Below are 24,171 nucleotides of genomic sequence, written 5' to 3'. Positions count from 1 at the left end.
GACCCGGCGTCCGAGGCTGTGGGGACTAACTCTTACCCAGCAGCAGAAGCCGACCGGCAGGGGATTTCAGGTCCTCAGACCCAGAAACCCGAAGGCACGGTCACACGTGTGGGACCAGCACCGCCATCGTGGAGCGGAAGCCATTAGAAGGCCCCGAGTCACCGGCCATACGGGTGAGCACCATACGGTACACTCAGGGACGTGGGCTACTTATATCCGCTTCTAGCAAGGTAGCCAGAAGAGTACAGTCAGTTTGGGAGGCCTACAACTCCGCCTGGCCAGGGGAGATCCCATCTGCTCAAGGACTGACCAGGCCCCGTTCGCTAGCAAGTACTCCGGGAGGGTCTATCGTTGTTACCAGTAAAGACCCTGAATTACACCGCACCGTCTCTGAGTGGTTCCTGCTACCCCCATCTTCCACGTCGGCTGCCCTGAGGCCATACCCCTCCCGTTGGGGGTTATACTATCACGCTGCACAATTCTACACCGGCCTCAGCGGTCTGCCCTGCAGCGGCAGCTCCATAGCTGCAAATCAACGGGTGGCGTAGTCGACACTCAAATAACATCTATCAAGACTGCCACACACTGAGTTTGACTCCCTGGGCACGGACTGGGTCCCCGCCACTCGGAGACTACAACCCTCATCTGATCCGGTTCCGGGTAAGCCCCCGTTCGCGAGACGCTGCGCGACACAGCAGGCCCAGGGGCGCGTCACAATGTGTAGCCAACCTGTTCATTCCATGTCTAGAAGACTTGGTGCTAATCAAGCTAAAGAGACTGGTGATGGACAGTAAAGCAAGCGCTGGAAGCAAAGACTTCTTAAAGCATATACCTCAGCAGGCTTTTGCTATTTGATCTGAGAGCAACATAATGTAGGGGCAGGGAACCTGATTCCAGTGATGTGTCACTTACTGGGCTGTTAATTGTTTCAAAATCAGTGTTTATCTGCAGCAGATTATCTCTAGTTGTCTCCTGCTATTTAGTCTTCCTGCTTTTATAACTGTGCCCCCACCACTGATTAGCAGATTTCTGCCAATGTACTGTGTACACAGGAGCTGCCAATTAGTGATGTGGGTGGCGATATACAGAGCTCAGCATTCGGAGAACTGCTAGATCTGCAACAGACAAAACAGTAATTTATCAAAATGACACCGCTGGAATCAGAGTCTCTGCTCTCTCGTAACATAGCAAAAACCTGGTGACATATTTCCTTTGAGTTCTCAGCCATGCCCAAAGTACTTAACACCTCATTTGCATATAAAGGAAAACACTAATTACTTGGAATGCAGCAACAGATAGAAGATATAAAGGTTTTAATGGATTTGCAGTTCAAAGACCTGCACGTCTACATATGTGGTTTTGGGGTTAATCTTACTGACAGATTCCTTTAGTGATTTTGATCCAACTTTATGTGACTTATTTTTATTCACTGTAATTGATAAATGTCATGTATAATCATTCTAACTGTTTTGTAATTCACTAGATACATAACGGCAACATATGCACAACATAATAATAATTTTACCTGAATCCCCAGTTCAGAGGAATGTCTTCACTCAGCAAAACATCATTCAAGCTTCCCTTGGGACAATACTCTGTAATAATAGCCACATCAGGAACTTCAATGCAACCTCCAATAAATTTGCAAAGATTTGGATGATCAAGGTCCCTACAGAAGAGGTACAGGTTGAACAATGTTATGTCAGTGTAAGGCACATTAGGCATGCTGTGTCTACAGATAAAAGGTCGGACAAACACAACAGAACTAAACAGCTATTTCTACTCTACTGCCTAAATACAATATCATTTACCGAATTTGCTTTACTTCCCCCCGTATTCTTTTGGAGAGTGTAAAAGTCTTCTTTGGGATTTTCTTTATAGCCACTGTTCTGCCATCACTGAGAAATATATTATACATTTACTAATAAATACCAAGTTAATGACAAATGTAAACTACAGAAATCTGGAAAGGCCTTAAATAAGTAAGCAGCAAAAAAATAGCTTCCCACACCCCAATACCAAAGCCGTTTCAATTTGGTGTAAAAAGGTGCTTTTCATGCTGACATACAGTACGTAAAGAGTATATGTATTATTTATTTATTATGTACTTATTGCACTTAGTTATATAACGCCACTGGTACTCACAACCTACATTCCCTATCATTATGTCTTTGGAGTGTGGGAGGAAACCGGAGAACCCGGAGGAAACCCACACAAACATGGGGAGAACATACAGACTCCTTGGTCATCTTCATCTTTAATAAACAGGGGGCGGAGGAGTTGGGGGCGCTACAGACTAATGGCTTGATTCATCAAACAATTTGTAGCAGAAAACTGTTTCAAATGTAGCCAAGTTTTTGCACAAGAAGTAGTTGTGAAAAAATGTTGCAACTGGCGTCTTTATGCCAGCATTGCCAAATTTTTGAACCATGAGCAGAGTACATTTCTCTCTCTGGCGCATGACAACTGACAGATGTGCCAAATTTAATAAGAGGAGCATGCCTCATAATGAATTTGGAACATCTTCCTATGGATTATAGACCACTATTGGCATACAAAACACCAGTCTTGGTGAATCAGCCCCCAAAAGCCTGACTCTAGGAAGGTGACTGAAATCATGCAGGTGCTATATTTAAGGGGAATAAGTCCCCCGGTTTTCAATGTGAGAGCAGTAAGATGTAGGGGCAAAGATCCAGATTCCAGGAATGTATCACTTACTGAGCTGCTTGCTGCTGGTTATATAAAATCACTGTTTGATTTGTATAACTCCACCCATACCGCTGAGTGACAGCTTTCTGTGTATACTGTGCATAGGCAGATAGCCGCTAATAAGTGATGTGCGTGGGTTTACACAGAGCTCACAGATATGCTAGACTACCAGGCAGCAGGTTTACTAGTCCTCTAGTGATAATCTCTTGCTGATTAATCTGTGATTTTATCAAAACTACAGCAAGCAGCCCAGTAAGTAACACATTGCTGGAATCATGGTCTCTGCTTCTTCATTATGCTCCTCTCAGATTAGGTGGCAAAAACTTGGTGACTGATTCCCTCCAATATGGAATCAGAAGCACTTAATGAATCACTCTCATGGGTTGAGCTGAATGACTACTAATGGATGCGGCCCACTGATCTTAAAAATCAAGTCTTAGCCTTGATTAGGTCCCCAGTTCCGAGGTGAAATACCATAGTTTTTGGATTATAAGTTGCACAGGACAATAAGATGCACCTAGGTTTTAAAGGAGGAAAATAGAAAAAAATGAAGCAAAAAATGTGGTCATGATACACTGTTATGGGGGAGGGGGTCTGCTTCTGACACTGTTATAGGGGTAATGTCCTCCAATTCTATACTAATATCCCCCATCCTGGTATATATGGCCCCCTTTCCTGTTATACGTGGCCCCAATCCCCATCCTGGTATGCATGGCACCCCCATCCTGGTACGCATGGCACCCCCATCCTGGTACACATGGCACCCCCATCCTGGTATGCATGGCGCCCCCATCCTCATCGTGGTATGCATGGCACCCCCATCCTGGTACGCATGGCACCCCCATCCTGGTACACATGGCACCCCCATCCTGGTACACATGGCACCCCCATCCTGGTATGCATGGCGCCTCCATCCTCATCCTGGTATGCATGGCACCCCCATCCCCATCATGCTGCACACATAAAAAAATTAAAGGCTTCTACTCACCTTCCCTCTGCTCCAGCGCTGTGTCCTGTTCTGCTGCTAGCAGCTGATCTCACCTGATCTCACCGTGTGAGCCGCGCATGACATCACTGCCATGCGCCGTCACATGCTGAGGTCAGCTGCCGGAATAGTCATTCTCTTTAATAGTGAGCACACATGATCGCCGAGCAGCTGCAGGAAGTCGCCGCTGTGGCTGACACTGTGTGCGTTATTGAGGAGAATGAATATTCATTGCTCTTCATGCCCATGGGCATGGGGAGCCGTGGATATTCATTTTCTTTAGCAGCGGGCACAGTATCAGCTACAGCAGGCAGCTCCAGCCTATTGTGCCCCACTTCTCCGCCACTACTGCTCCCCCCACACCCTCCACCATCCACAGCCGGACCATACATCCGGACTATAAGACGCACATCCCGCTTTACTCCAAAATTTTGGAGGAAAAAAGAAGTCTTGTAGTCCAAAAAATACGGTAATCAATCATTTGTCATTCAAATGAATATATGTTATAGAAACCTTTGAATGAGGTTTGAGGTTTCTATGAATTCCATTCAGTTCACTTGAGAGGAACTGCAGGCAAAACAAATTCATTATTAGATCAGGACGGGTCAGAATAGCCACATTGGTAAGGGAATGAAGACATTTACCTGTTGTTACTGTAAATGTGACTAGTATGTTTTTTTATGTATAAGTTATTTCTTGGTACTGATATAGAAGTGTTAATATTTTCTTCTATATTCTATATTTTGTAGTATTAACTAGTCTCATATTTTTCTTCAGATTTCATATTTAGTTTAATATTTTCCTTTCTCATATGCAATGCTTTGAGAAACTTTTGTGTTATGGGTAGTACACTGGAAAAGAGATAATAGCTAAAAAATCTCATACCATGTTTGTGAGAAGGGGGCGGCTGATGGGAATTTCCAGTAGGAACTACATTTATCTGTACATTTGTCTGTAAATGGTATAAGAAACCTGCTCACAGGGTAATAAACACAATTGTTTTGATCACAACAGTGTGCCTTTCATTTCTCCAAGCGTTTGTGACTGAGAGGGCCGGGTCCCACAATTTGGCCTCACTGCCGATCCCGTTATCTGACTTTGAGTCAGAACAAATAGCTACAACAGTACAGTTACTGATTTTTTTGTAAGGTTTCCTGCAATGAAGAAAATAATTGAGTGCACTGATAACATCTGTCTCAAGCAACTGTGTGTTAACGTGATTTTTTCGCATGGTGGGAAATCACTTTGACACATTGCTGCTGTTTTAAATGTTGAAATCTTTTGTTTTCATTTATGAAATGCCCCAATTATTGTTGCTGTTTCTTATATCATTCTCTGTACAATCATAAACATCCTAACAAAATATATACAGTGGGTAAACTAAGTATTGAACACGTCACAAATTTTCTAAATATATTTCTAAAGGTACTATTAGCATGAAATTCTCACTAGATTTCGGTAACAACCCATCCAATCCACACGGGCAAAGAAATCAAACCATAGATGTCCATAAATTATGTGTAGTAATGAGAAATGACACAGGGAGAAAGTATTAAACACGTGAAGAAAGAGAGGCAGGAACATCATGGTGTAGAGCTGTTTTTCAGCATATTGCACTGGCAACATTCATATAACTGAAGGAAGGATGAATGGGCAACTGTATGGAGACATTCTTGATAAAAATCTGCTGCCATCTACCAGGAAGATGAAGATGAAACGAGGTTGGAAATTTCTGCAAGACAATGATCCCAAACGCACAGCCAAGGACACTCTCAATTGGTGTCAGAGAAAATAAAGCTGCTAGAATGGTCCAGCCAATTACGTGTCCTGTATCCATAGAAAATTTATGGAAGGAAATAAAGCTCACAGTTCATGGAAGGAGCCCACAGAACCTTCAGGATTTGAAGAGTGTTTGTGTGGAAGAAAGGGCCAAAATCACACCTGAGCAATGCATGCAACTAGTTTCTCCATACAGGAGGCGTATTGAAGCTGTCATCACCAACAAAGGCTTTTGTATGAAGTGTTAATTAAATTTCAGTAAGTATGTTCAATACTTTATCCCTGTGTCATTTCTCATTATTATACATAACTTAATTTACGAACATCCTTGGTTTGATTTCTTTGCCTGTGTGGATTGGATGGGTTGTTACCGACATCTGGTGAGAATTTCATGTCAATAGCACCTTTAGAAATGTATTTACTTTGAAAATCGGTGACGGGTTCAATACTTATTTCACCCGCAATACAGTATAATAGCAAAAACATTAGAAATCAACTATAAAAATGACTTTAGAGAAATTTCTCCAGCAGTGACAAATCACATTCTCATATTTTGCAGAATAATAGCTAGCAGCTATTTGAATGATTGCTGTAGGCAATCGTCTATTTTAAGTGCTGTACCCTTACATACACTTATTATATATATTGTACTGAGTGCATATTATCACACAATGCAAAATGAAATATGCATGCTAAAAGCAGCCCCTAGAGCTCATATGAAGCATGTGGGTGAGTGTGGGGTCCAAACTCCATTGTCTTAGACCAGAGGTCCCCAACCTTTGGGAGTCATGTGCGGTCCATCATGTGTGGCTCACAACTGTCTGGCAGTTTGGTGCATTAGCACCAGGTCTAGTAAACAGCTATGAAAAGCAAGCCTCCAGAGGGTGACTTTGCGAGTTACCCCACACAGAAAAGCAGATGTGGATGCACCAGGGATATATATATATATATATATTATTATATAGTGTCCTCTCATTATGTACATTGCCGTCTCTTATTACACAGTGTCCTCTCTTCTTATGTTATGTACAGCACCGACCCTTACATATCGGATTCTCGTTATTTTTGTTATTTATAGCGCCCTGTTCTTTATTACAAAGCATCCTCTCTTGTTAGATATAAACTAAAATGACTGTTGATGGAGCATGGTACAGCTTCTTTTCTAATGGAGGAGGCTGATGGACTGGTCCTCTGGTCAGATGCTGCTCTATCAGTCATTTTATTTTATACCTAACAAGAGAGGACTCTATGTAATAAAGAGAGAGTGATGTGAATACCTAAAATAATGAGAATATGCCATGTAAGGGATGGTGCTATATATAACAAGACATTATACTATGTAATAATGGGACAGCACTGTGCATAACAACAGAGGATACTACATAATAAGGGCCCATACATTACTAGAGAGGATGATAAGGAATAAGGGACACCTCTTCCAGTAATAATGTGCCCCATACTGGGCCCCTTCCTTGGATTATGTCTCCCAACCTTGCCTCCTTCTTGGTATAATGTCCCCCATCCTGGTATCATGTCCCCTTCCTGGGCTAATGTCCCCATCCTGGTATAATGTGTCCTGTCCTATCCTGGACCTCTTCCTGGGATAATGTGCCCCATCTTGGTCTCTTTACAGGCATAATGTGCTCCATCCTGGTATATATGCCCCCCATCCTGGTACAATGTCCCCAACATAGTATAATGTCCCCCATCCAGGTATAATGTTCCCCATCCAGGTATACATGTCCCCTTTCTCATATATATGTGCCCCATCCAAGTATATATGTGCTCCATCCAGGTATACAGTGGTATGAAAAGTGTTTAGCCCCTTCCTGATTTCTTATTCTTTTGTATGTTTGTCACACTTAAATGTTTCAGATCACAAAATAAATTTAAATATTAGACAAAGATAACACAAGTAAACACAAAATGCAGTTTTTAAATGAAGGTCTTTATTATTAAGGAAACAAGAATTCCAAACCTACAGGGCCCTGTGTGAAAAGTGATCCCCCCCCCCCCTTCCCCTTAAAACATAAAGTAACTGTGGTTTATCACATCTTTGGGAAGCTGAGTTACATTTCTTTAGCCACACACAGGCCTGATTACTGCCACACCTGTTCTTAATCAAGAAATCACTTAAATAGGACATTCCTGACAAAGTGAAGTAGACCAAAAGATCCTCAAAAGCTAGACATCATGCTGCGATCCTAAGAAATTCAGGAACAAATGAGAAACAAAGTAATTGAGATCTATCAGTCTGGGAAAGGTTATAAAGCCATTTTTAAAGCTTTGGGACTTCAGCAAACTACAGTGAGAGCCATTATCCACAAAAGGCGAAAATACGGAACAGTGGTGAACCTTCCCAGGAGTGGCCGGCCGACCAAAATTACCCCAAGAGCACAGCGACGACTCATCCAAGAGGTCAGAAAAGACCCCACAAGAACATCCAAAGAACTGCAGGCCTCACTTGCCTCAGTTAAGGTCAGTGTTCATGACTCCACCATAAGAAAGAGACTGGCAAAAATGGCATGCATGGCAGAGTTCCAAGACAAAAACCACTGCTGAGCAAAAAGAACTTAAAGGCTCATCTCAGTTTTGCCAGAAAACATATTGATGATCGCCAAGACTTTTGGGAGAATGCTCTGTGGACTGACAAGACAAAAGTTGAACTTTTTGGAAGGTGTATGTCCCATAACATCTGGCATAGAAGTAACACAGCATTACAGAAAAGGAATGCCATACAAACAGTAAAATATGGTGTCCGGCCATGACCTCAAGCTGGAGTGCACTTGGGTTATGCAGCAGGACAATGATCCAAAATACACAAGCAAGTCCACCTCTGAATGGCTTAAGAAAAACAAAATTAAGACTTTGGAGTGGCCTAGTCAAAGTCCTGACCTTAATCCTATTGAGATGCTGTGGCATGACCTTAAAAGGCGGTTAATGCTCGGAAACCCTCCATTGTGGCTCAATTACAACAATTTTGCTAAGATGAGTGGGCCAAAATTCCTCCAGAGTGTTATAAAACACTCATTGCCAGTTATCGCAAACGCTTGATTGCAGTTGTTGCTGCTAAGGGTGGCCCAACAAGTTATTAGGTTTAGGGGGCAATCACTTTTCCACACAAGGCCCTGTAGGTTTGGATTTCTTTTGCCATTAATAATAAAGACCTTTCTTTAAAAACTGCGTTTTGTGTTTGTGTTATTTTTGTCTAATATTTAAATTTGTTTTGTAATCTGAAACATTTAAGTGTGACAAACATGCAAAAGAATAAGAAATCAGGAAAGAGGCAAACATTTTTTCACACCACTGTATACGTGCCCCATCCAGTTATATATGTGCCCCATCCTGGTATAATGTGCCCCATGCAGGTATATACAGTATGTGCCCCATCCTCGTATATATGTGCCAAATCCTTGTATATATGTGTCCCATCCTGGTATAACGTGCTTCATCCTCACATACATGTGCCACATTCTCCTATAAGGTGCCCTGTTTTGTGATACATTAAAAACAAACAATACTACTCACCTTCCCCCATGTTCACACCGCGTGGGGTCCTCTTCTACAGCCGAAGTGGGAGCCAGCAGCTAACTTCGGCATCCCCGCCATGGAGCATGAAGTCACTGCCATGTGCCCCCAGTGGCGGGCACGCCGACATCAGCTGCTGGCCTATGCATGTATTGCAGCGCAGAAAGCCCGAGAGTTCCCTACGCTGCAATACATTTCAGCTGAATGCACATCCTCAGACGCACATCCAGCTGAAATAGTCGCTGGTGACGTCGGGACCCCCTCCACCAGCTCCACCAACGATATGTCCGCCTCTGGGACATGCAAATGCTAGAATTGGCGGTTTAGATAGAAATTAAGTACAAAAATATGGAGATAGGTGATACTGCCAGTCGGAGGAGGTGCTTGAAGTTACCTTGATTGGAACAGGAGCAGGATGTCACTACGGAGAAGGGGGAGGGATCTGGATGAAGCCCCCGACTATCTCTCAGAGCTGAAAGTGGCTCTCAAGGTAAATAAGGTTGGGGATCACTGTCCTAGACTATGGATGTTTCTTATGCTTTTTTGTATACAAAAACAATGCGCAGATGTCCATAGAAAAGGTCTGATATCAGGGTTTAGCCTTATTCAGGAAAAGAGCAGATCATTTTTCCTAATTCGGGGCCAACTTTCCCTTTCTTATCAAAATTTACAGCTGTTGCAGACAAAGCATCAACAAAGTCATCTATTCTGGAATTTAAGAATGTGGTGATAGACAACAGTAGCGGAAAGAAGGGGCTACCTCCTGTATTGTAGTAGTACCCCTCTTGTCTATGCCTAGATATTTTGTTAATAAATTGGTAAATGTTTAAAGGGAATCTGTCAGCACAAAACCGACTGTTCAAACCAAACATTTACTGAACATACATTTCGGTAGGCCAACATTTCGGATTTTAAAAACATTTTTCAAGCTCTTGTTGTAAAGTATTCTAATTTACTGAGATAATGACTTTTGTGTTTTCATTGGCTGTAAGCCATAATTATCAACATTAACAGAAATAAACACTTGAAGATCACCCTGTTTGTAATGATTCTATACAATATATGAGTTTCACTTTTTGTAGTGAAGAACTAAAATAAATTAACTTTTTGATGATATTCTAATTTTGTGAGAAGCACTTGTATATAGGTGGGAAGGAGCACTGAGCCGTTTGACCACAGCAAGGATGCACTGAGTGTCTGTGCTTGGTTTGAAAAGTCATTTTGTGCTGACAGACTCCCTTTAAATTCCCACTGATATATAGCTCTTTTGTGTCTCCAAAGCATTCACATTAACGTCTACCGCTTTGTTTTGTGTAGGACGCCCTTTATTCCCACTGAATGTTAATTTAAACTAGAATGGATTATTTTGATATTATTATGATAAACCTACTAGGAAAGAAGGGTATATCAGATTTAATAAGATTGATGACTGTGCAGGAAAGAAATGGATTTCAATTGAATTACAGAAGAGAATTAAAGAGAAGAAAATAAGATTGATAAAGACATACTATCTGCCAGTCTTGGTGAAGAATTGCTTTCTGGATGTGCTGACAACCGCTGTGCATGAGCTCAGGGTAGTGATACAACTGGCGTTGGATGTGCTGGCAGCTTGGAGTGTGCTTCCTGTAAGATTCCCAGCTGTGGAGTGACATGGAGATAAGAATCTAATGGCGTAATAGTATCACAAGGGTCAGTTTAACACCATATACCCTTATTGTAATTCAGTAACAATACAATAAGAAATACACAATATACTGCCATATTACAAATAATGATTACACATCTATGGAAATCTTAAGGTGAATGTGTCATTAGAAGATGATCTATTGTTTAAATTAGGTTTTGTGTTAAATGTATTTTTTTAAAACATTTTTGGGATTTTTTTTTCACCTTATCACAATATGTACTAAAAATAAAAATTTGTAATCTCGCAATTTTGACACTGACCACTGCAGCTATTTTAGACCGTCTGTACATTAGTCACAATGGACAGACTGAAAGTATGTTTTGTATTGAATCATCTAATGAGCATGAGCAAAGGTCAAGGGAGGGGGAACGGGTCGGCTGGCCTATTTTGACTGGTGCATCCTGGGTTATCAGCTGTCCATAAGGGTGTTATCTATCATTGTAATTTCATGATAATAAGGAAACTGCTGTAAACTGATTACTAATTTTGTTCTCTAATACAAATTGTGATATAAAAAAAAAAAAATTGAGAAAAATGTTCAAAAAATACATGTACCACATAAATCTAATTTAAAGGGAACCTGTCATGCACTGAAAGCCCAGCTGCTGGCAGGAAATTAACTTTATAACTTTCAGTCATAAAGGTGCGGATGGTGCGGCTTCAGTCACCGCTCAGGACATAGTGAGCAGCAGCTGTAACTATGCCCCAGCATTGACTGACAGCCAGCTCAGCAGTACATCACTGCCGCACAGTCCACGCCTCTGTAACTTAAAGATGTAGTTTATTTCCTCCTGGCTGCCACCACTCACTATGTCCTGAGCGGTGACTGAGGCGACGCTGGCCACATTTCTATAACTGAAAGCCAGAGGCTGCCAGGAGGAATAAAGTTAATTTCCTCCCAGCAGCTGCACTGATTTAGAACTCAATTAACCTGCAGAATAACCCCATATCTTCAGGTTAATAGCCTTTGGGCACATAACAGGTCCCCTTTAAAAAATAGGTTATTTTCAGATTACATATTCCCTTCAATGGAGCACTCCCATGAAGATTTTCTTTTCTTACTAAATCTGTGTATATGTATATATAGTGTAGTGTGAGTGTATTAATATACTCACCTACCACTGCCTTCTCCAGGATCCAGCGAGGTTCAGCTCCTCTTCTGAGTGACATCATCACTCTTCAGACTATCTTCTTCACTCTATGCTCTATATGACTCGCCCCCTGGGCCGTGGGGCACTCGGGACCGGGCTTCAGGGCAATGCTGGGAGTAGTAGTGGCGACCCAGTCCCGTGGCTCAGGGGGGTCAGACCAGTAGTAGTCTACTATGTGCTTTGCAATGTCCGACTACGCCACCCGTGGATTGCGGTCAGGGCTAACCGCCGCTGCAGTGCAGACCGCTGAGGCTGGTGTTGTGGGTGCAGCAGGGAATAGTACGGCTCCCCATGGGAGGAGTGTAGCCTCAGGGCAGCGAGGTGTAGATGGTGGGAGTGATAGTGCAGGGAGTCCCAGTACCGTTAGTGCTGGCAAAGTAAGAAGCACAAAGACAACGTGTTGCAGTCCAGGGTCTTTTACTCACAGTTCGTATACTCCAAGCCACTTCTGTACAGGTAGTGACTGCCCAAGCCGTGCTGCGTCCACCAGGTGAGGGGCTCGGTCAACCCCCAGGCAATTCAGGAGTATGGCACAGTACTCCCTTCTATCCTTCCTCTGGCTCGTGCCCCACCAGGGACCAAGCTTTTGTCCAGTTGCCATGGGCCCCGTTTCCCGCTATCCTATATGGTGCCTTCCTAGCCGCCAATTTGGGATCCGGTACCCTTTTCTTGCCTGACCCGTCACCCGATTTCACGTTGGTCCTTAGGGTCCCCTCTGCCTTCTTGTTTCTGAGCCCTTCTATTTCTCTGTCACTCCTTCTCCTTTCCTGTTCCTTCTTCTCCTCCTTCCCTCGGCTTCTTCTCCAGGCCTACTTCTCCTTCTCCTCCCAGGCTCCGGCCTTCACCCTAGGCCTGCCTTTGAGCAGAGCTCCTACAGAGCCTCCGCTCCCTGTCTTCTCCTCTCTCTCTGAACTGACCTGACTCGACTCACTGACCCAAGATGGTGCCCACCTTTTATACCTCCCCTCTGAGTGTGAGCTCAGGTGACCAGCACCTAATGAGCTCGTACCTATGCTCAGAAACCGTCCCCTTCTGCTCCTACATCACTGGGTTTTCCTTCCCCCTCCCCACTCCAGCCAGGGACATGGTCTGTCGTGCCTGCATTACTGTATAAATGGGAGCACCGTTGAGCTGTCCCCCGGAAATGGGGTGTGTGATGCATGCAGCTGACTGAGCCCTGGTCCATACTCCATCCTTACCCGGGAGTGAAATATCACACCTCTGGCAGAGGTGTAATACCCCTGTAGCGGCCGAACCCTCGGGCGCTACATATATGTGAACTGGAAGTCTCTTACAATGTGAGTTTATGGAGCCTCGTTCAGTCTGGGCTGCATAAATTCTGCCTAGAGGATTAAGGGCTTTGAGAATCCACCTCTCCTAATGAGATGTAATGATTTATTCACAAAATGCTACTTTTGTATAGATGTAGCAAAGCTTACCTCAAAGGGGAACTATTATGTCCAATAAAGCTATAAACCTGCAGATATGGGGTTAATTTTCAGGTTAATAGCATTTTGAATTTGCCCAGCCACTATACAGAAAGTGCCATAACTGGGAGAATCTGAACTTCATTTCTCCCGAGAGCCGCTAGCTTTCAGTCATGCTGGGGTACCCGGGCAAACACAGTCACCACTCACAGCATAGATCTGCGGCTGTAAGAACACCCCAGCACTGACTCACAGATGGATCTGCAGTGCATTATTGTAGAGCTGCCTGTCAGTCAGTACCGGGGCATGCTTACAGCCTCAGCTCTACGCCTACATGCCTGAAAGTTGGCGGCTTGAGGGAGAAATAAAGTGCAGTTTCTCCAGGGTGCCGCACTTTCAGTACTGTGGCCCGGCACCTTCAAAATGCTATTAACTGTGCATTAGCGCAGATATCAGAGGGAAGAGGTACCCTCAGCACCTCACTCAGAGGGTTCCACCAAGAGCTACCGGCACTGCTAACTATATCGGCGTGCTAAGCACACCAATATAGTTAAGTTCTGGGGTAGAGCAGGGAAACATGATCTCCTTGCACTACCGCTCTCTGTTCTGTAGACCGCAGGTCACTTTAAGCTTGTGGTCTACAGAACAGTAGGTGATACACTGGTGTAAACACAGGACTTCAGAGTCCTGAAGCAGTGGCGTCATCGCGCCTCGCCGGCACTCTGATGTGCGTTGGTTTGCCTGCACTTTGCATGGTGGATTCATCAGAATCCTGGATTAGGTGAGTATATGATGATTTTATTTGATTTAAAATGTGTGGTGGACTGTGAGGGAATCATAAAGTATGGGGAACCCTCATACAATGTGAGGGCAAGTGTGGGGGTCTCCTCATACAATGTGGGGGCTACTGTGGGGGGCCCCCCTCATGCATGGTAGGGACTACTTTGAGGAGCCCTTATACAGTGTGGAAGCTAATGCAGGCTATTATACTGTGTGAGAGCTAAGGCGGGGGCCATTATATAGCGTGGAAGAAAATGCGGTGGCCATTATACAATATGGGATCTAACGTGGGAGCCATTTTACAGCGTGGCAGCTAGTACGGGGGCCATTTTATAGCGTGGGAGCTAATGTGGGACCATTATACAGTGTGAGAGCTAATGCGGGGGCCATTATACAGCATGGGAGCTAATGTAGGGGGTAATTATAAAGTTTGGAGCGTACCTTGGGGGCCATCATACGATGTTGGGACTACTGTGGTGGACATTATACAGCTAATGCAGGGGCCATTATATAGTGTGGGAGCTAATGCGGGGGCCATTATAAAGCTTGAAAGCTACGGTGGGGCCATCATACAGTGTGGGGGCCCATATACAGTGTGGGAGCTACTGTGGGGGCCATCTTACATTGTGGGTCCTTTATTTAGTGTGAGAGCTACTCTGGGGGGCTGTCATAAACTGTGAGTGCCATAGTATAGTGTGGCGACTACTGTGGGGGCCTTTATACAATGTGGAAACTAATGTGAGGGCCATTCTACAGTTTGGGGTATACTGTTGGGCCCTAGTAAAGTGTGGAACCAATATACAGTGTGGGGCTACTGTGGGGATCATTAAAGAGTGTGGAGGCCACTGTGAGGGAACAAAGGAGACATTTTACTATGTAAGGGGCCCAGTGGTGGCATTATTATGTGGGACAGAAAGAGGAGCATTGTTTTTTTTTCCTCATGGCAGGTGCAGTAATAGGGACACATACGGCAGCACTGGCTTGGTATTGGGGTGACAGCAGGATGAGGTGTTTGTGCAGTTTGGGAATAGATGGAGATGGTGCAGGAAATGTGAGAAGTTAAATGTATCTCTTTGTTGTAATCTCTGCAAACGAGTCCTGGATGGGGAAGTTGTTGTGTCAGTCTGAGCAACATTAAAAAGATGGGAAAAGTGAACAACTGCACCAGAAAGAATCTCTTATATGTTCTGCAGGACTGGTATCTACCACTATATGTTTCCATATGGTGGTAATATCAGTGCTGGTCTTAGTATAGAGATTATTTTCAGTTACAGCATGGTCACCTGCTGAGGTTATCCAGTACCCATGATCAGAGTGCGCCACCGTAGTTGTAATCAGGGTTACCTGATTAGGGGCCCACTCAAATATTTCGCTCCCCTCATCTGAACCTGCAGATTAAGCCAAAATCTCATACCTATTAATAAAGAATGTTATTTTTAGTGAACTGATGGACTAGTGCGTTCAATGTAATATTGAGGTTGCAATTGCTGGAGATCTGTGATTGGAGACCCATATTGTAAGCTATTGAAAGAAAACAACAAAGATATTTTCCATATAATTTTAGAATGATTGTACAAAGTAGAAAAACGTCATTTTGGGTATTTAAGTTTATCACAGTAACGACATCATTATTCATGATTAGTATTATACTGTAAGACTTCACATATTCCCTTTCACGTGTACGTGACTACACACTATACAGTAGTGTTATTAACGGTCGTCTCCTTTTATCCAGCCAATTGTTAAATCAGAGTCAGACAATATTGCCTCAGAAATACTGTGTGAAAAAGTTTTCGTCTTTGGGGAGCAGATAACTGGCGTTCACACAGTATGTGTTCTATTAAAGTGGGTCAATAGCGCAGGCTGCAGCATTGTTTCTACACAGAGGAATAACAGGCTACTGATGTACATTTCATTGAACTGATCAATTTAATATACAGTCGCGGCCAAAAGTTTTGAGACTGACACAAATTTTAGTTTTCGAAAAGTTTGCTGCTTCGGTGCTTTTAGATCTTTTAGTCAGATGTTTAGTCAGAATTTCACAGACAAATACATCAAGTTTATGTAAAGACATCATAATAATATTCACAGTGTTGACCCTTATTTTTCAATGCTTCTGCAATTCACCCTGACATGCTGAATATCAGCAACCAAACTTAGTGTCAGTCTAAAATGTTTGGCCACAATTGTAATGTTATTTAAAAGGATGTTCTCAAGTTCTTAAAGGGGTGGTCTAAAATCCAAATTGAATTTAATCCTAAATGTTTATGTATTTAATATAGTAATCTAATCACTTTCCTAATGTACTTTAACCCCTTCACCCGAAGCCTGTTTTCACCTTCCTGACCAGGCCAATTTTTTCAATTCTGACCACTGTCACTTTATGAGGTAATTACTCTGGAACGCTTCAACGGATCCCCCTGATTCTGAGACTGTTTTTTCATGATATATTGTACTTCATGATAGTGGTAAAATTTATTTGATATGACTTACGTTTATTTGTGAGAAAAAAATGGAAATTTGGTGAAAATTTAGCAACTTTCAAAATTTTCATCTTTATGCCCTTAAATCAGAGAGTCATGTCACAAATAATAGTTAATAAATAACATTTCCCACATGTCTACTTTACATCAGCATAATTTTGGAACCCAAATTTTTTTTTGTTAGGAAGTTATAAGGGTTAAAAATTGACCAGCGATTTCTCATTTTTCCAACAAAATTTACAAAACCATTTTTTTAGGGACCGCATCACATTTGAAGTCACTTTGAGAGGTCTTTATGACAGAAAATACCCAAAAGTGACATCATTCTAAAAACTGCACCCCTCAAGGTGCTCAAAACCACATTCAAGAACTTTATTAACCCTTCAGGTGCTTCACAGGAATTTTTGGAATGTGGAAAGCAAAAATTAACATTTAACTTTTTTCACAAAAATTAACATTTAACTTTTTTCACAAAAATGTTACTTTAGACCCCAGTTTTTTTATTTTCGCAAGGGTAACAGGAAAAAATGGACCTGAAAATTTGTTGTGAAATTTCTCCTGAGTAAGCCGATACCCCATATGTGGGAGAAAACCACTGTTTGGGCGCACGGCAGGGCTCGGAAGGGAAGGAGCGCCATTAGACTTTTTGAATGTAAAATTTGCTTGAGTAATTAGCGGACGCCATGTTGCGTTTGGAGAGCTCCTGAGGTGCCTAAACAGTGGAAATCCCCCACAAGTGGCACCATTTTGGAAACTAGACCCCACATGGAACTTATCTAGATGTGTGGTGAGCACCTTGAACCCCCAGGTGCTTCACAGAAGTTTACAACATTGAATAGTAAAAATAAAAAATAAAAATTTTCCCGCAAGAATGTTTTTTAGCACAAAATTTTGCATTTTCACAAGAATACCAGGAAAAAATGGACCCCAAAATGTGTTGTGCAATTTCTCTTGAGTATGCAGATACCCCATATGAGGTCGAAAACTACTTTTGAGGCATAGTGCAAAGCTCAGAAGGGAAAAAGAGCCATATTGGAGTTCAGATTTTGCTGGACTGGTTTGAGGGTGCCATGTCACATTGGTAGAGCCCCTGAGGTGCCAGAGCAGCTGAACCCCCCCCATAAGTGACCCAATTTTACAAACTACACCTTTCAATGAATTCATCTATGGGTGCAGTGATCATATTGACACCACAGGTGGTCACGTAATTTTATGCCATTGGGCAGTAAAGAAAAAATAATTACATTTTTAACACGGAAATTTTGTTTCAGCCCAGATTTTACATTTTCACACTGGGAAATGGGTAAAAATGGCACGAAAAATTTGTCCCACAATTTCTGCTGAATTTAGAAATACCTCATATGTGGCTGTACAGTACTGCTTAACCACGCGGCAAGACTCGGGAGGTACGGATCGCTATTTGCCTCCTGGAGCGCAGATTTTCCTAGAATAGTTTGCGGACTACATATATAGAGCCCCTACGTGCTAGAAGAGCAGAATCCCCCCTCAAGTGACCCTATTTTGGAAAATATACCCCTTTGTGAATTTATCTACAGGTGTAGTGACGATTTTGACTCCATGGGTGTTTTCCACAAACAAACAGCAGTGGATGTTGCTAAGTGAAGATTGGAAACTGCCGTTGTAGTGACCAGTATGTTGTAGTGACCAGTACATTGTGGTTACCAAAAGAATTAGGCAGGCTCTCATCGCTACAGAAATGCCAAACATGTGGACGCTAACTACGGTTTAGACACACACTGGAGCTCAGAAGGGAGGGGGAAATTTGGATTTGGGAACGCAAAATTCGTTGGATTTCTTTTGGAGGGCGATTTGCCATTTCGTTTTTCCAGAGCCTTTGTGCTACCAGTAATGTGGATATTATTGTTAACAAATGACGGACCTGAGTGGGGACTTGCTTTTTTTGTGAATGGAGTTGAAGGTTTTATTGGGAACATTTTACAGAACATTTGTAACATGTTTATCCTGCGCTCTACGCTGAGCACTTATATCGAGGTTTCCATCTAAATCTCCAAGTGACGTGATTCAGATGAAACCCCCGAGGGATCCATTCACTATAATGAGGCAGCAGAGTTACTCTGGACTCCATCTGGCCTCTGTTCAGTGGTGTCCTTGTTTTCAGAAGAGCACAAAACTGTGGCCAACGGCACTTTTATGCACACCTAATAAAACGACGGACACCGTGGAATCACAGGCCAGATAGTGTCCACACTGCCTCCATCTGCCTCATTACAGGAAATCTTCCGCTGTGGGTTCCGTCTGAATCACGTATTTCAAAGATTTACACGGAAATCCCGGAGTAAGCGCTCAGCACAGATTATAGGATAAATGTGAACCGAGCCTTACTGCGATCTTTGGGAGGCAGAATGAACAAATCAGCAGAAGGAAAATAATTGGTTTTATTTATTTTTTACGCCTTTCCTCGTGCAGTATAATTGATTAGACGACTTTATTCTTTGGGTTTGTGCGATTACAGCGATACCAGAATTATATCGGGTTTTTATGATTGACAGCTGTCACACACTAAAAGACGCTTTTTATTGTAAAAACAAGTTTTTGCATCGCCATAATTTGAAAGCTAGAATTTTTCCATATTTCGGCCGACAGAGTCATGTGAGGGCTTGTTTTTTGTGGGACGAGTTAACGTTTTTATTGGTACCATTTTCGGGCGCGCGACTTCTTTTGATCGCTTTCTATTCCGTTTTTTGAGAGGCAGAATGAACAAAAAATATCAATTCAGGAATTGTTTTCAGGGAATTTTTTTATGCCATTCCGCGTGTGGTAAAATTGATAAAGCAGCGTTATTCTTTGGGTCAGTACGATTACAGAGATACCACATTTATATTTCTTATGTTTTGCCGCTTTTACACAATAAAAACTATTTTATAGAAAAAATAATTATTTTGGCATCGCTTTATTCTGAGAGCTGTAACTTTTTTATTTTTCTGCTGATGGAACTGTGTGGTGGTTTGTTTTTTGCGGGACAAAATGCCGTTTTCATTGGTACCATTTTTATTTGCAGGCGTCTTTTTGATCGTGTTTTATTCCACTTTTTGTTCGGCGGTATGATGATAAAGAATAGTTTTTTGCCTTGTTTTTTGTTTATTTTTTATGGTGCTCACTGAAGGGGTTAACTAGTGGGACAGTTTTATAGGTCGGGTCATTATGGACGCGGCAATACCAAATATGTGTACTTTTTTTGTTTATTTTTTTTACACAGATAAATATATTTATTGGATTAATATATTTTCTTTTTTTTTTCTTTATTTTGTGATTTATTTTTTTTTAAATATTTTTATAATTTTTATTAAATCTTTTTTTACTTTTTTACATTGTCCCAGGATGGGACATCATTTTCATACTTTCAGATCACTGATCTGATGCTCTGCAATGCATCTGCACTGCAGAGCATCAGAGCAGCGTCTGACAGGCAGGAAGGAGGCGTCTCAGCTCCTGCTCTCTGAGCAGGCGCAGAGTGGCCATCTTCCTGCAGGACCCTGAAGGACCGCGTGGCAATCTTGGGACCGGAGGTAACTATGGAGACCATCAACACAACGCGATCACATCACATTGTTGTGATTGGATCAGAGAGGGAGCCCACTCCCTCTGCGATGCCCTGCGATGTCGCTGTCACCACTGACAGCGGCATCAGAGGGGTTAAATGCCCGATCGTGGGTGGTGCTGCGGGGTGTCAGCTCTCACACAGAGCTGACACCTGCATGTGGTGCGCTCAGCGTGAGCCCGCCCGATCACCGCTCCGTACATGTACTGCTCTTTGTGGGTAGGGGTTAACACTTTATCGACATATGATGTATCAATATGCCGGCTCTCTGACTTCGCACGTCGAGCACGCACCTCTCCCCGCACATGATGGCTGATTTAATCATCCATCATGTACCTCTAAGAGACGTGGGTGGAGCAGAGTTCGCAAACATCTGTTAATCTGTTAAATCCTGCTGTCAATCTCTAACAGCAGTCTTTAACACACGCTGTCAGGGGAATGCGTGATTCCTTGCTCCCATCGACGTGATTGCGGGGCGCCGATGGGTTGTCATGACAGCTGATACACTGCAATGTATAGTACAAGCGATCAGACAATCGCAGCTTCAAGTCCCCTAAGGGACTATTGAAAAAAGTTCAAATCACACTCTTTTGCCTCATTAAAAATAAAACAATTTAAGAAAAATAAAAAAATATGCATATTTGGTATTGCTGCGTTCATAAATCTGATCTATCAAAGTATAAAATAAATTAATGGGGTTGGTAAAGGACGTAATAAGAAAAAAAATCGAAAGGCCAGAATTAAGTTTTTTTGGCTCCCTCAACATTCCAATAAAATGCAATAAGGGGCGATCAAGGGTATCATCATATACACCCCAAAACGGTATAAGTTAAGTAAAAAATAAGCCCTCACACAGCCCCATATCCCGAAAAATTAAATCATGTCCGTATACATAGTGACGTGTGTATGAGTGAATCCGTGTACGTGGCGACAAGCAGTTACTGACTGCATGCAATAAGTCAATAAGTAAGGCAATTAGTAAGGTATCTCTCTGCTTCTTAGATGTTTTGGGGTGAGGCATGGTGAAACTCAGCTAGAGGGGATCATTTGTGTACTTGGTGACTTGTCTATGTGCCTCCTGCCGGGCAGAGATGCCGATCCCCTCACCGCTGCGGTCCCGGTCCGGTGTCCTCTGGCTCCCCTCCTGCGTCTGCCCTGCCGTCCTAAAGAGTCCCCAGCCAATGGCCGGAGGACTGCCCTTATATAAGGCACCTCCTCCAAAATGTGGCCCCGACCTGAGGGGTTGAAGGCTATTCAGCGGTTTCTGGGATTCGCTAACTATTACCGCCTCTTCATTCCTCATTTCTCCTCCCGGACTGTTCCCATCTCTGCTCTCACCCGTAAAGGAGCAAATCCCAGGGAATGGACTTCCGAGGCTGAAAGTGCCTTTGTCTCTCTTAAACAAGCCTTCTCCTCCGCTCCAGTGCTACATCGTCCAGATTGCAATAAACAGTTCTATCTGGAGGTTGATGCCTCTTCCTCCAGGGCCGGAGCAGTGCTCACCCAGATATCCTCGTCCGGGCGAATGGTGACCTGCGGCTTCTTCTCCAAACTCTTTTCTCCATCCGAGCGCAATTACTCCATAGGTGATCGAGAATAGCTGGCCATCAAATTAGCGCTGGAGGAGTGGCGCTACTTGCTTGAGGGGGCTCTGCACTCGGTGGTCATCTACACTCACCATAAAAACCTCGCTTACTTGCAGACCGCCCAAAGATTAAATCCGCTTCAGGCCAGATGGTCTTTGTTCTTTGCTAATTTCAGTTTTACTCTCCTTTACCGCCCAGCAGACAAGAATATTAAAGCTGACGCTCTATCCCGCTCTTTCCTGTCTACCGACCAAGAGGAGGAACCTCTACACATCATTGACCCCTCCAGAATAATGACTATTACTCCGTTTGACCTGTCTCATCTACCTCCTGGTAAGACTTTTGTAGCGGCTCAGGATCGGAAGAGGGTCTTACTCTGGGGTCATTCGTCCAAACTGGTTGGTCATGCCGGCCAGAGGAAGATGTTTCTGGTCATTGCCCAAAATTATTGATGGCCCACCCTGCGCAACGATGTTGCGGATTTTGTCGCGGCTTGTTCCTCCTGTGCCTGTAACAAGATACCTAGGCACCTTCCAGCTGGTCGTCTTCTTCCTCTCCCCGTGCATTCTGCTCCTTGGCAACACATTGCTATGGACTTCATCACTGATCTTCCGGTATCTGCCGGTTCTACCGTCATATGGGTGGTTGCTGACCGCTTCTCCAAAATGGTTCACTTCATTCCTTAGCCTGGTCTTCCGTCCGCACCTGTGCTGGCTAAGGACTTCATTCGTCACATCTCTCGTCTCCACGGCTTGCCCCTCCACATTGTCTTGGACAGAGGAGTTCAGTTCACGTCTCGCTTCTGGAGAGCCATGTGCAAGCTGCTGGATGTCACTTTGGACTTTTCTTCACCCTATCATCCTCAGTCCAATGGTCAGGTGGAACGTATTAATCAGATCCTTACCAGTTTTCTTCAGCACTTTGTCAACGCTCACCATAGCGATTGGGTAGAACTTCTGCCTTGGGCCGAGTTTTCTTATAACAACCATATGAGTGAGTTCTCTGCTAAGTTTCCGTTCTTTGTGGTTTACGGTCGACACCCCCGAATTCCGTTTCCCGTCTCTTCTTCAGTGAACAATCCTGACGTGGAGTCTCTCGTCAGTGACTTTTCAGTGATTTGGGAAGACACTAGATCTGCACTGTCCTCCGAGCGGATGAAGAAGCATGCTGATAAGAGACGTCTGGATCCGCCTCTATTTCGTCCGGGAGACAAGGTCTGGCTTTCCTCCAAATATGTCCGTCTCAAGATACCATAATACAAGTTGGGCCCGCGGTTCATCGGTCCTTTCGAGATTTTGAACCAAATAAATCCAGTGGTGTACAAGCTGAAACTCCCTGCCTCCTTAAGGATTCCCAATTCCTTTCATGTATCTCTCCTCAAGCCTGTTGTCCTTAATCCTTTCTCTGACGATCCAGGTACCACTCCAGCTTCAGTCTCCGCTGAACATTCATGCTCCTCGTCTTGTATAAAAATTTCTTGCGGGCCTAAAGAAGAGGCGGCATAAAGGGGGGGGTGCTGTAGCGTTGGCGTCTCTGCCTCCTGCTGGGCAGAGATGCCGATCCCCTCACCACCGCGGTCCTGGTCCGGCGTCCTCAGGCTCCCCTCCTGCGTCTGCCCTGGGTGTGCGCACCACGCGCAGTTCCCCGGGTATTGTACTTAGGGCGCACGCGCATGCGCTCCCTCCCTTTTAAAGGGGCCGTGCGCCGTGCTAAAGAGTCCCCAGCCAATGCCCGGAGGACTGCTTTTATATAAAGCACCTCCTCCAAAATGGAGCTGCCTGTGCAAGATTGCTGTTTGTATGCTAACACTCTCCTCAGTCCTCAGGTTCCAGTGCCCGCTAGCCTGTCTATTAGCCGTGCCCACCTGCCTGTCCTTCTGCTTTGCCCGTCGGCCTTGGCCATCAGTCCCATGGGAGTCACCTGCTCTCACACAAGGTCGGTCCCAGAGTGGCACCTGGTTCACCTTCCCGGTCCCTCCTTAGTTCACGGAGTCGACTAAGCCACCGTGTGGCCAGGGTCGGTCTCCTCTGGTCCCTCCTTGTATCACAGCAAAGAGGTTCCACCACCCGGATCCGTAACAATTACCTGGGAGGCAGAGATTTGCAAAGAGGCGGTGGTGACACTGCTATTCCAATCATGTCACTCACACCCACAGTGACAACGTGATTAAAGGGAAGATTAGTCTGGTGAAACTGCAGGGGAATCTGCAACTCTTTTGGAGTATGTCTCTACCAGCTTTGCACATCTAGAGGCTAAATTTTTTTCCCATTTTTCTTAACACACTCACTCTAGCTCGGTGAGATTGGATGGAGTTCATCTGTGAAAAGTAATTTTCAAGTCTTGCCAAAGATTCTCAATGGGATTTAGGTCTGGACTTTAACTGGGTTATTCACACACATGAATATGCTTTGATCTAAACCATTCCATTGTATATCTGGCAGTATGTTTAGGGTCATTGTCCTGCTGGAAGACAAAC

General features: G+C 43.7%; 1 protein-coding gene across 1 annotated transcript in view; it reads right to left on the bottom strand.

The window, feature by feature from the left end:
• Positions 1 to 24,171, bottom strand: part of LOC141273374 (atrial natriuretic peptide receptor 2-like) — a 229,792-nt gene that overhangs the window by 169,346 nt on the left and 36,275 nt on the right. The window contains exons 7-8 of the mRNA XM_073685563.1: positions 10,517 to 10,639; positions 10,392 to 10,430 (exon numbers count right to left, since the gene is read on the bottom strand). Of these exons, the coding sequence (XP_073541664.1) occupies positions 10,392 to 10,430; positions 10,517 to 10,639 (162 nt within the window). The remainder of the gene's footprint in view (positions 1 to 10,391; positions 10,431 to 10,516; positions 10,640 to 24,171) is intronic.

The sequence above is a fragment of the Phyllobates terribilis genome, unplaced genomic scaffold, assembly GCF_046119375.1.
Source record: "Phyllobates terribilis strain yellow unplaced genomic scaffold, ASM4611937v1 Scaffold_1__5_contigs__length_1240528914, whole genome shotgun sequence".
In the NCBI taxonomy this organism is placed as follows: domain Eukaryota; kingdom Metazoa; phylum Chordata; class Amphibia; order Anura; family Dendrobatidae; genus Phyllobates; species Phyllobates terribilis.
Note: the sequence above shows the minus strand (reverse complement) of the source record. Positions and strands in the feature narration are given on the sequence as shown.